Source organism: Chiloscyllium plagiosum, chromosome 24 (genome assembly GCF_004010195.1).
Source record: "Chiloscyllium plagiosum isolate BGI_BamShark_2017 chromosome 24, ASM401019v2, whole genome shotgun sequence".
In the NCBI taxonomy this organism is placed as follows: Eukaryota; Metazoa; Chordata; class Chondrichthyes; order Orectolobiformes; family Hemiscylliidae; genus Chiloscyllium; species Chiloscyllium plagiosum.
The window spans coordinates 6,493,092-6,506,246 of NC_057733.1; the positions used below are offsets into that span (position 1 = coordinate 6,493,092).

Below are 13,155 nucleotides of genomic sequence, written 5' to 3' on the forward strand. Positions count from 1 at the left end.
GGTGGGACTGGGTTGGGATATCTGGTCGGCATGGACAGGCTGGACCGAAGGGTCTGTTTCCATGCTGTACAATTCTATAATACTAGATAATGCTCATTTACATCTTTACTATGCTGTAATCAATAGACATCAGAGTCTCCTCATTTCTCAAACAGATCGTCTAATGAGGAAAGGTTGAACAAGCTGGGTTTGTAACTACTGGAGTTTAGAAGAGTAGGTGACAAGTTGATTGAAACATTTCAGATTTGGAGAGATCTTTACAACGTGGATGTTGAGAGGAATTTCCTCTTGTGGGAAATCCAGAACTTGGTGGGGGGGATGGAGATCACTAGTTAAAGAATTAGTATTTGCCCATTTAAAACAAATAGATATGGGAATATTGTTTCTCTCAGAGGATCATGCGCCTTTGCAACTCTCTTCCTCCAAAGACAGAAAAGTAGTCTCTGAATATTTTTAAGCCATTCACAGATTGTTATGAAGCAGGAATGGGAGTATGTGCTGTCAGGTTATCTAGGGTAGGAGTCACCAGATCAGCCCTAAGCTTAGTGAATTGTGTAGGAGGTCAAAGAGCCTGCTCCCAGTGCGAATGTTCACAGGAACTGAGGTACACCTCACTTGTGGCAGTCCTTACTTTATTAAAACTCAAAATCTGACATCTACCAGCCACAAATGTTCACCATCAATGCTGCAACATTCAAAAGGGGAAGTGTGTGACAATGTGAAAAGGAAATTGGCACTGGGGAAAGACAGGAATGGGAAGTAAGAGCAAAGCGAGTTTTGATAAGATCTGTAGCTCAGGTTGAGGTTCTCGATGTAGGTTTGCTCACTGATTCATTTCCAGACATTTCATCACCACACTAGGTAACATCTTCAGTGGGACTTCTCCTCTGAAAATGTTACCTAGTAGGGTGACGAAGCGTCTGGACATGAACCTTCCAGCTCAGTGAGCAAACCTACATCCAGTAAGAGCAAAGCTTTCTGACAAAGAGCTAGCACAGGAACTCTGAGCTGAATGGGCTCCATCAGAAGTGTATGATTCTGCAGTTCTCTCTTCTTCGCAGCCTTGTTTTGGCTCTGTGTCTAAAGCTCTATAACCTGATAGGCTATGGACTACGAGCTGGAAAGTGGGGCTACAGGGGGCAGCTAGTTCAGCTGGCACTGACATGATGGGCTGAATGGCCTCTTTCAGTACTGTAATGTTCCTATAGTTGCTGAGCATAATATGCTTCAGCCCCTTGACCCCAGAGCACACTAAAGAAAACACTAGGGCAAGCAGTGATGAGTAAAGCTTTGCCCATGGGTCTCGCCAAGCAGCAAGAAACAGAGTGCTGCCATTGTGGTACTCACCTCAGGGGTCATGCGGCTGATTGTTGGCACATCATAGCCAGCGTTGATGAAGTTGGCCGTGTAATGTTGAAGCTGGAATTCACTCAGCCAGTTAAAGATAGCTTCAGCATCCTACAGAGACAGGGAGTGGAAAGAAAGCAGGGTTAGCACAGCTCATTGGGCACAATGTCATCTGTGAAAACGTACACTGGTATAATGCTATGGGAGTCTGATAGACAAACTTCAACAGAAACGGTGGGGGATTAATGAAAGGTTCTTCCCGACTGACTTTCTTCATTCCTTCATGGGATACAGGCAATCACTGCAGTGCATTGTTGGAAGATTATATATCAGGTACAGGTGACAGGGATGCAGATAGACCTCAGTAATCTGGCTTGGTTTGCGGTCTTTTCCCATAGGTCCTTTTAAACTATTCAGAGGTGCACTCTCCACAAGATTATAACAACAAAAAACTCACTTTGGATTTGACATTTTTCTAAGTGGCACCTTTAAGTCATTTGGATTTGTAAGATTTTCAAAAGACACAAGTATTATATGTTATATTACTTATTGAAAAAAATCCAGTGCAACCACACATGGGCAAGGTAACGTCTGAGCACATACGGATGTAGGTAGGAGGTTAGATGTTACTGAATGCAGGTTTTATTTTATTCTTCCATGGGACTAGGTTGGCACTGCCCATCCTCAACAGCCCTTGAATGGAGTGGCTTGGCAGGCCATTTCAGAAAGCAGGTAAGAGTTAACCACATCGCTATGGGTGTGGAGTCACATGTAAGGCCAGATCAGGTAAGAACAGCAGACTTCCCTCCCTAAAGGACATAGTGAACTGCACCGATTTTATAGCTAGATTTTATTGATGAAATTTAAATACTACCAGCTGCTGTGGGATTTGAACTCACATCCCCACAGCTTTACAGCCCGGGTCGCTGGATTACTAATCCAGTTACACAGGAAGATAAAAAATAGGGGGCAGCAGTAGGCCATTCGGCCTTCGAGCCTGCTTCACCATTCAATATGATCATGGCTGATCACCCAAATCAGTCCCCTGTTCCTGCTTTTCCCCCTAGCCCTTGGTCCCTTTAGGCTTAAGAGCCATCTCTAACTTCTTCTCCTTCAATGTTTTTAGCCTCAATGACTTGCTATGGTAGCGGCTTCACAGGCTCACCATGCTTTGGGTGAAGATATTTCTCATCTCAGGACTAAATGGCCTACACCTGTATCCTCAGACTGTGAGCTCTGGTTCTGGACTCCCTTCGTATTGGGACCATCCTTCCTGCATCTACCCAGTCTAGTCCTGTTGGAAATTTATACATTTCTCCAAGAACCCCCTTGTTCTTCTAAACGCCAGTGAATATAGTCCAAACTGATCCAGTCTCACTTTATACATCAGTCTGGTAAACCTTTACTGCACTCCCCACCAGCCACCTCCCCATAACCAGAACATCCTTCCTCAGATAAGGAGACCAAAAGTGCAGACAAAAACTCCAGGGTGTGGTCTCAACCAGGCCCTGTATAATCGCAGCGAGACATTCCCACCTTCACCATCTTCCCAGTATGCAGCTGTTAAATATGTATATGTTATGAGTGTACAGTTGTTGTTATTCATTCATTGGACAAGGGCATCACTGGCTGGGCCAGAATTTTTTGGACCATCCCTAACTGGCCAGAGCTGAAAATGTGTTGCTGGAAAAGCGCAGCAGGACAGGCAGCATCCAGGGAACAGGAGAATGGACGTTTCGGGCATAAGCCCTTCTTCAGGAATATGCCCGAAACGTCGATTCTCCTGTTCCCTGGATGCTGCCTGACCTGCTGCGCTTTTCCAGCAACACATTTTCAGCTCTGATCTCCAGCATCTGCAGACCTCACTTTCTCCTAATTGGCCAGAGGGCAGTAGACCAGACCAGGTAAGGACAGAAGTTTCTTTCCCAAAAGGACATTAGTGTTTTTTCTGACAATCGACAATGGGCTTATGGTCATCATTAGATTCTTAATTCCAGATATTTATTAAATTCAAATTCTACCATCTGCCTCGGCGAGATTCAAACCCAAGTCCCCAGAGCATTACCTGGGTCTCTGGACCGACAGTCCAACAATCATACCACTAGGCTGTCGTCTCCCCTTAAATAGATGTTATAAGGGTAATTGTGTATCTCTATGAGAGCGTGATCCACTCTGGACTGGTGCATTTTGGCACTCTTGGTTCTCACACACAGACACCATCTCTGACTGCACTTGCACCCTCAGGCCAGCTCACAGGAGGACCAGGCCTCCAGCCTCACAGTAGCTTCTGAACCTGACGTTTGGCCATTCCTGCACAAAGACCAGATCAGTGTCAGATGCCAGGGGCATTCCAGTCAAAGAAATGACTTACATTTATTTAAACACAGGCCAATCATCTGGAGAGGAATAATTTGATGAGGGATAGTCAACACGGTTTTATTGAGTTCTTCAAGAAGGTGACAAGTGGATAAAGGTAAGGCGGTTGATGTGGTGTACATGGATTTCAGTAAGACATTTGATAAGGTTCCACACAGTAGGTTACTGCACAAAATAAGGACTTTCAGGATTGAAGGTGATTTAGTAGGTTGGATCAAAAATTGGCTAGCTGAAAGAAGACAAGAGGGTGGTGGTTGATGGGAATGTTCATCCTGGAGCTCAGTTACCAGTGGTATGCTGCAAGGATCTGTTAGTAAATTTGCAGATAACACTAAGATAGGGAGAGTTGTGGATAATGCTGAAGAATGTTGTGGGTTACAGAGCGACATAGGTGAGATGCAGAGCTGGGCTGAGAGGTGGCAAATGGAGTTTAATGTGGAAAATTGTGAGGTAGTTCACTTCACAAGTAACAGGAATGCAGAGAACTGGACTAATGGTAAAATTCTTGGCAGTGTAGACGAACAGAGGGATCTCAGCATCCAGGTGCATAAATCCCTGAAAGTTGCCACTCAAGCTGATAGAGTTGTTAAGAAGGCATATGGTGTGTTGGCGTTTATTAGTGAGGGGATTGAGTTTCAGAGCCACGAGGTCATGCTTCAGCTGTACAAGACACTAGTAAGGTCACACCTGGAGCATTGCGTACAGTTCTGGTCACTGCATTATAGGGTGTGAAAGCTTTGGAGAGGTTCAGAGGAGATTTGCTAGGATGTTGCCTGGTATGAAAGGAAGGTCTTATGAGGAAAGGCTGAGAGAACGGAGGCTATTTTTGTTGGAGAGAAGAAGGTTGAGAGGTGACTTAATCAAGACGTATAAGATAATCAGAGGGTTAGATAGGGTGGACAGTGAGAGCCTTTTTCCTCAGATAGTAATGGCTAACACGAGGGGACATGGCTTTAAATTGGGGTGATAGATTTAGGACAGATATCAGGAGTAGTTTCTTCATTAAGAGAGTAGTAGGGATGTGGAACGGCCTGCCTGCAACAGCAGTAGACTCACTGACGTTAAGGGCATTTAAATGAGCATTGGACATACATACGGATAATAATGGAACGGTGTAGGTTAGATGGGCATCAGATTAATTTTGTAGGTCAGCCTAACATCGAGGGCCGAAGGGCCTGTACTGTGCTGTAACGTTCTATGTTCTTTATGCCTGCCCCAGCATTCCAGAGGAAGGGAACAGGATCAAACTCTAACCCTAATCAAGATAAGCTCAGGCTTGAATCATTGTTTGCTCAGGTCTTCACTCAGTGGTTAATGTTGTACTGACGACTCGCTTAATAAAACAAGACTGGCTTTTATCGTTACTAAGATTGACAGCAAGACAACAGAGCAATCAGATGAACAGATTCTACATCTGTATTTACGCTACACACCATCCTTGCTCTTTCACCGTCACATGACACCCCCCACCTCATTTCGGTAGGTAAAAACCAGGACTGCAGATGCTGGAAACCAAACTCTAGATCAGAGCGGTGCTGGAAAAGCACAGCAGGTCAGGCAGCATCCGAGGAGCAGGAAAATTGATGTTTCGGGCAAAAGCCCTTCATCAGGAATCCCACTTCATTCCACCTTGACTCAGTAACCTCTGTTCCTTCTCCCTCGTATTTCTCGAATTTCTCCCAAATTATGTCTGTGCCATTTGCGTCTGACACTTTGTATGGTACAGATATTTCTAATTCCTCAGCGTGAGGACATTTCTCCTGAATTCTCTCTTGGTGACTGTCTTATGTTGAAGGCTCCTGAGTTTCAGATCCCCTCATAAATGGAACACATCATCTTCAGTATTAAGATGATAATAAGGACTGTAAATGCTGGAAGTCAGGGTCAATAGATGTGAAGCTGGAAGAGCACAGCAGCTCAGATAGCATCCGGGGAGCAGGAAGGTCAACGTTTCCGACCGAAACCCAGTATGGGGAGGGAGAACAGAGCCCAGAAGTATATAGAGGGAGGGGGTTGGGCGGGGGAAGGTTGGTGGATTGTGACAAGTGGATGCAGGTAGGGGGTTATTGTAATTGGTCAGTGGGAGTGGATAGGTGAGTAGGAAGATGGACAGGTTAGGTCAGGTCACCGAGGAGGGGGGGGTGGTGCCATACATGGGATAAGGCTGGGGGAAGGAGGGACTTTGAAGCTGGTGAGGTGGATGTTGAGACCCCAGGCTGTAAACTCCCAGAAGAAACACAAGTTGTTCCTCCTCTGGTTTCCATTTGGCCTCACTGAGACAGTGCAGGAGGCCAAGGATGGACATGTCACTGGGGAAGTGGGTGGGAGATTTAAAACAGATGGCCACCAGGTGGTCAGGTTGGTTAGTGTGCGCAGAGCGCAGATGCTCCGCAAACCAGTCCCCCAGTTTGCATTTAGTCTCCCCTCGGATGCTGTGTTACCTGTTGTGCTCTTCCAGTTTCACATCTATCTTCAGTGTCAACCTTAGCAAGCCTTTTCATTATAAGGAAATCCCAATCTCCCCTTCACTAAAGAAGATGACCCCCACCTTGAACCAACCCTGACAGTCATTCCAGGACCATCCGTATAAATCTTAACTGCACCTTCCCCAGTACCTCAAAGTATTGTTGTAATCGGGGTAACAGAACTGTGACCAATACTTGTCGTTTAGAATTTTCTTTCTCCGGATATGAATCCCAATGCCTTGCCAGAACCTCCCTACAGACATAAACAATCCTATTTCAGTGTGTCTTGGAAGTACAAGCTGATCACAGAATCCATGCATACAGAAAGAGGCCGTTCGGCCCATCGATCTGCACCAACCCTCCAAACATATCATCCTATCCAGACTCAGACCCCTGTAACCTCACATGCCTCATCCACCTAATCTGCATGCCCCTCGTCACTGTGGACAATTTAGCATGGCCTGTCCACCTAACCTGCACATCTTTATGGACTCTAGTTCTCCAGTTGGTCTTAGATTCGAAGGAGAGGGCAGAAGCCTTGAAGTAAAATTTTAGCTCAGCACGTGGGTTATATCAATTCTAAAATAAATCCATTAAATCTCATCAGGAATGCCAGTTAAAACTCATCACAAACATCCGTTATCCCACACTGTGAGCAGAGTTATCTTACCTTGCCTTGCAGGAATTGATCAGGGTGAATAAACTGCTGTGAGTAACCTTGCTCACCAGACTTATAGCTCGAGACGTTTTGATGTCTTGGCACTCCTGTTAACAAAGCGAATGTCAGTCATTATCGGGTTGGAGCAATGACTGTGACTAGCCCAGATGGAATGCAGAAAAACTTGCCAGTGGAATGAATTTCTTCATCTCGATCCAGTTCTAATGATCGCAGGTCCCAATAATTATCATTAAATGGCCCAAACTACAATAATAGGCCGGGTTTCTCTCAGAAGACAGGGGAAAATGAAATAAATGATCTTATAATTGGACACACTCATTGAGGTTTAGCTTGAGGAACGTGAGAAAAAATTAAAAACACGGAAGAACTGCAGATGCTGGAAATCAGAGACAAAAACAGAAGCTGCTAAAAAAGCTCAGCAGGTCTGTAGAGGGAAATCAGGGTTAGCATTTCGGGTCACGTGATCCTTCCTCTGAGGAAGGGTCACTCGATCTGAAATGTTAACTCTGATTTCTCTCCATAGATGCTGCCAGACCTGCGGAGCTTTTCTAGCTATTCTTGTTTTTGTTTATAAACTTTATAGAAGTTTTGCTGTACCTGTACTGGAAATGTCTGAGAGGGACAGAGCAGACAGAGCTTTACTGTGTACCTGATTCTATGCTGTACCTATCCTGGAGGCCTTTGGTGTAGAGTGTAGAGAAAGCTTTATTTTCCTTTCATAAGAATAGAGTGAGCTTTACTTTCAATTAATTCTGTTTCTAAAACCTGCTGTCCCTGTCCTGGAAGGTTTTGATGGAAATTGTGTCAAGGGACATTTATTTTCATTTTAAAAGAGTGGAGACAGCTTTACCACAAATCTAAAAGCGTGTTGTACTTGTCCTGGAAATGTTTGATGAGGACAGTGTCGAATGGAATTGCACTTTCAGTTAAAAGGATTTGAGGGAGCTTTTACTCCATATCTAACTGTTATGAAGTTAAAGGTGTGTACTGTACCTTTAAAAGAGAGTGAATGCTGTTTTGCACTGAGAGCTTACAAGCACCTGGCAAATGACTAGCTAGCAGTCTCAGAGTATACTGGAAAATTGAAATTATGTAACATTTAGCTGTGAAACAAATATGTGTTATTTTGACAACAATTCAAATTTAACCAGTTTAAATTATGGCCCAGGACACTGATTTTGAATTTATTGTTTTGCCAACATCGAATCAATAAGATGACCTGATGTTGGGGGGATAAAAGAGGCAAGCAGTTTGAAAGTTAGATTGAGTGTAACTGCCATCGAGAAAGACTGTCATTCAAAACCACTCTCTATCAAAGGTACCTTTCTCATATGAAAAATATTCACAGTAGAAGACAGATGACGACCCAGGGAAATCTTCAGCTGAAAGGAGACAGACACGGACGATGACAGCCAGTGTCTTGTTTTGAAATTAAGTTAATGTAGTTATAATACATGTTTTTATTGGAATTGTATATTGTTATAGAATTGGAGGTAGATAACGAGCAGTTAAGAGAAAGGGGGGCTTAGAGTTGTGAATAGTTTTTGTTTAACATTCATTTTTGGAGTTAAGGAATAAATTGATATCATTTTCTTTAAATAGTCGAATTTGGGAGTTCTCTCACTCAGACTTGAACAGATTACAAGGTGAGGTGAGGTTTTCTGTGTGTTTGGTTTAATTAACAGACGGGTTCACTGCTGTGTCGTAACAATAACACCATGCTGTCCCTGTCCTGGGAATATTGAGACTGCATCGAGGGAACTTTGCTTTTGGTTTAAAAGAGCAGTTTTATTTTCAGTTTAAAAGTGCAGAGAGAGCTTTAATCTGTATCTAACCCCATGCTGTTTCTGTCCCAAAAGTGTTTGCTGGGGGACAGTGTTAAAGAAACTTTGCTCTGTATCTAAGCCTGTGCAGTCCTTATCCTGGGCATGCTTTATTAGAACATTGTCAAGCTCAGTTTAAAAGGGTAGAGAGAGCTTTAGCCCATGTCTGACCCCCATGCTGACCCTGTCCTGGGTCTATTTGATGGGGACAGTGCGGTGGGAGACAATTTTTCTCTCTGAGACTCTCAAGTCTTTGGAATTCTCTTCTTCAGAGAGCTGTGGCTGCTGGATTACTGACAATTCTTCAGATGGTCCTTGATTCATTGATTTGTGACTAACGAGAACCAGATGATGTTAAGGATGTGAGTGTAAGTGGAGTTGAGGCCAAGATGTGACTGAATGGTGGAACAGACTCAAAGGAGCATACATTTGTGCGAGTCTCATTCTGTACCTAATCCTATGCTGCAGTTATCCTGGGAGTGTAGAGGAGCTTCACTTAGTGTCTAGCCCATGCACTGTTTATATAGTGTCTGCACACCAGCCTGTAGCTCAGAGCTCTTCCAACACACCAACAGCAGTAACAGGGGTTTCAGAATGATGTTAAACACCGTCTGTCCTGTTGAGGTCTCAGGCTCCGCATGAACTGAGATCCTGACTAGGAAATGCAACCCTCCCTTCCATTCGCCTTCAATGTTTGACAGGGACAAGAGATTCAATCAGACTGAGCAGATCCATCAGCAGAACTCGTGGTTCTCATTAATCAGGGAGGAACCAGAGCAAGGAGGGATATAACTATGCTGTTGTGGTTCTGTTCGCCGAGCTGGGAATTTGTGTTGCAGACGTTTCGTCCCCTGTCTATGTGACATCCTCAGTGCTTGGGAGCTTCACAGGAGGCTCCCAAGCACTGAGGATGTCACCTAGACAGGGGACAAAACGTCTGCAACACAAATTCCCAGCTCGGCGAACAGAACGACAACAACGAGCACCCAAGCTACAAATCTTCTCACAAACTTTGAATAACCATGCTGTGCATATTTACCATCTGTGTTATCAACACCGTCAACCATCTCTTGTCCATCATCTTTTCATTGTCTCATAGACAACGACTTCCTCTGTTTCCCACAAATTCTGATTTCTTGCCAGATTGTTAAAACATTTATGTATGGGTTATTTACCAAACAAACCACTCTCTTCAAGAATGCACAGCATTCTTCCCTTGTTCCTGTCTTGTTTTGCCCCACTGTATGACACTGTCTGTATCTTTCTAGCCGTTTTTCACATTGTGGAGTAAGGGACCCAGCTGGAACTCTGACTCAGTTTACCTGAAACACTGCTCCAAACTGCCAGCATTCTTTCCCCATTATTTCCACATCTTCCCCTCTTTTTATTCACGAAGCAAAGCTATTTTCAATTGATCATATAATCTAACCACTGTACTGTCACCCTCTCTTCACAAATGGACATAGGCTTCTTTCAACCATCTCCAGTGAAGGGAATTGTTATTAATCCAAATCCACAGAGACTGGGTAAGATGACCTCTCAGCTTCTTTCCCCTTTACTGCCTCAAAATGTACTAACTCAAAATTCCTTCGTTTTAAAAAAGGCCAAGAGTTGCATTTGGAAAACTTCATATTGGGAAGGCTGTGGTGTTCCCTCAACACACCCACCAATCACTTGCCCATTTTACAGTTCCACAGCTCACTCCAGCTTTGGACTATGCCTGGTGTTTTAGTACAGTCCCCTCATCAAATGGTCACTTCTCCTGAGATTCTCAAACAAAATGCAAGTTTGTGGTTAAGTGAGAGAGAGGGAGAGAGAGAGAGAGAGAGAGAGAGAGAGAGAGAGAGAGGGAGGGGAACACAGACCTGGACAGGTGATATCAGCAGTTGTCAATGGAAAGGCTGTTCTGCACTTATTCCTGAAAATGAGCTTTTACCTTTGAAACATGATCTCTGGGAATTAGCAGTGATCCGGCTTCCTCAACAGCTACCGCGGGCTTGGCTGCAAATTCACAGGACTCTTCCTACACTTACTTAACCCACTCTCCCCATCTCATTCCCTCACTACCACTCTCCATTCCCCCAACTCCATCATTACCATGCTCCTGCCCTCTCCTCCCTCCATTACTACCATCGTCCCCAGTCCTCTCGCTCATCACCTCTCCTCCCTCTTCCCTCACTACCATCCCCCTGCCCCACTAACCCCTCCCTCGCCACCATCCTCCCCACTTCCCTCTCCTTCACTACCACCCACAGCTGGAAATTAATAATGTACCACAAAGAATGGGAATAGGCTTTAAGGAGAGGGAGATACTCTATGTATGTATTATTGGAGTATGTATTAATAGAGAAATGGCATTAGAGAAATAGATGGGATTGAAGGCTGATAAATACCCAGGGCATGGTCATCTATATCCCATGGTACTGAAGGGAATGGCCCTTGAAAATGGAGATGCACTGGTGGTCATCTGCCAAGATTCTTCAGACTCTGGAACAGTTCCTGCAGATTGGAAAGTAGCTAATGTAACCCCACTGTTTAAAAAGGGAGGTACAGAGAAAACAGGGAATTATAGATCAGCGAGTCTGATGTTGGTTTTGGGGAAGATGCTAGAGTCCATTATCAAGGATTTTGTAGCGATGCACTTTGAACACTGCAGCAGAATCAGACACAGTCAGCATGGATTTATAAAAGGAAAATCATGCTTGACTAATTTTCTGAAATTCTTTGAAGATGTAGCTAGTAGAGTTGATGAGGGGGGGCAGTGAATGTAGTTTTTTTTTTGGAATTTCAGATAAAACGCAAGAGATTAAAGAGTAGAATTAAAGTGCATAGGATTGAGTGTATTGATCAGTCATTAGGGAAATGCCAGGGCTGGATCCACAGACTGGGAAGTGGACAGGAAAGGTTGTTATACAAGGTGAGTGCAACTTAATCCAGGACTTCAGGAGTGTCAGCTGTGGCTAGTCAGTGGCAATCTGGTTCCTGCTTGGATTGTTGTTGGAACAGTACCCCCCCCCCTCCCCCTCCCCCCCCCCACTTTCAGACTTTCAGAAACTGGAGTGTGTAAATCCAGGCAGACCATCCCACACCGTACTGAAGGAACGCCGCACTGCCAGAGGTGTCATCCTTTAAATGAACCAAATCTCCATCCAGGCTAGAGGAGCAGCCATGTTCTCTTTGGTGTTTGGCTATCGTATATCATTAACTCTTCACTACAATAGCTTATCCAGTCATTGTCACATTGCTAGTTGCGGGTAATTGCTGCTCAGAAATTTGCTGTATACATTTCCTGCATCGGAGCAGTTATCCTTTCCTACGCGATTTGGCAGTGGAGAAGCCAGGTTTGTATCAGTTTCACAGTCTGGATTGGAAACAGAGGGCTTAGAAGGATGTAATAATCAGCCATTTGACCCTTTGAATCTATTGCACCAGTCAGTAAGATCACAGATGATCTGATTATGGTTTCTCACCCCACATAAATAACTCTCAAATGCCTCATCCATCAAAAATCTCTCCATCTTGAATAGATCTGATGGCCTACCTTTCATTGCTTTCTGCAGAGGGAGGGATCTCATAGTTACTTGAACATGGTGTCATTGTGGAAGCTGATAAAGAACAGGAGCTAATTCCAACACAGCACTGACTTCATACAGTGATCTCAAAAGACCCATGAGGGTGTGTGTGTGTGGGTGTGTGTGTCTGGGCGTGTTGATGGTGTGATCTATAACAATGATGCAGAGCGACATTCTGAGGTCGATTATGCACAGTGGGCTCAGAGCCAGATGTGGAAAGTGAGGTGTGGGCTGGCTCTTACCTGCAGGCTGGTCAAGCTGTTTGCCACTGTTCTCTGTGCCCCTGCAGACCTGCTGATGTGCCTGATCCCCACCAGGGGGCATAGCCTGCCAGAAACCAAAACACGAGATTAGAGTGGACACAACAGGGGAGCTAATGGGAGCTTAAGGCATATGTTTACACCCAGAATCACCAAAATAACCTCTTAGGAACCACCAAAAGATCCCAGCAAAAAAAAATCACTGAAATATCCCAGCAAGACCACTAAAATATCCAGATAGGAATCATTACAATATCCTGGCAAAATCCTCCAAAATATCCCAGCAAGACCCACAAAACTCCTGTAAAATAAAAGTAAAATACTGCAAATGCTGAAAATACGAAACAGACACAGAATGCTGGAGAAACTCAGCAGGTCTGGCAGCATCTATGGTTCTAAAGTAGAGTCACTGGACTCAAAACGTGAACTCTGTTTCTCTATCCACAGATTCTGCCTGAGCGGCTGAGCTTGTCCAACATCCCCTGTGGTTGTTTCAGCAAACTCTAGTACTTTGAATAAGGATGAGGTTTTCAATGTCCCTACTGGGGTGGAGGGGGAAGGGAGGAGAGGGATGAGTGTGGGGGATGATAACAAAGGGGCTGGGGAAGGAGTGATGAAGGGGTGCAGGAGGGG

The 13,155-nt window shown here is 44.5% G+C and overlaps 1 protein-coding gene across 2 annotated transcripts in view; it reads right to left on the reverse strand.

The window, feature by feature from the left end:
* The window catches only part of LOC122562005 (caskin-2-like), a 278,200-nt gene that overhangs the window by 19,864 nt on the left and 245,181 nt on the right, over positions 1–13,155 (reverse strand). For both annotated transcript variants that reach the window (XM_043714379.1, XM_043714381.1), the window contains 3 exons: positions 12,505–12,589; positions 6,859–6,953; positions 1,348–1,458 (listed from right to left, as the gene is read on the reverse strand). In XM_043714379.1, coding sequence (XP_043570314.1) covers positions 1,348–1,458; positions 6,859–6,953; positions 12,505–12,589 — 291 coding nt within the window. The remainder of the gene's footprint in view (positions 1–1,347; positions 1,459–6,858; positions 6,954–12,504; positions 12,590–13,155) is intronic.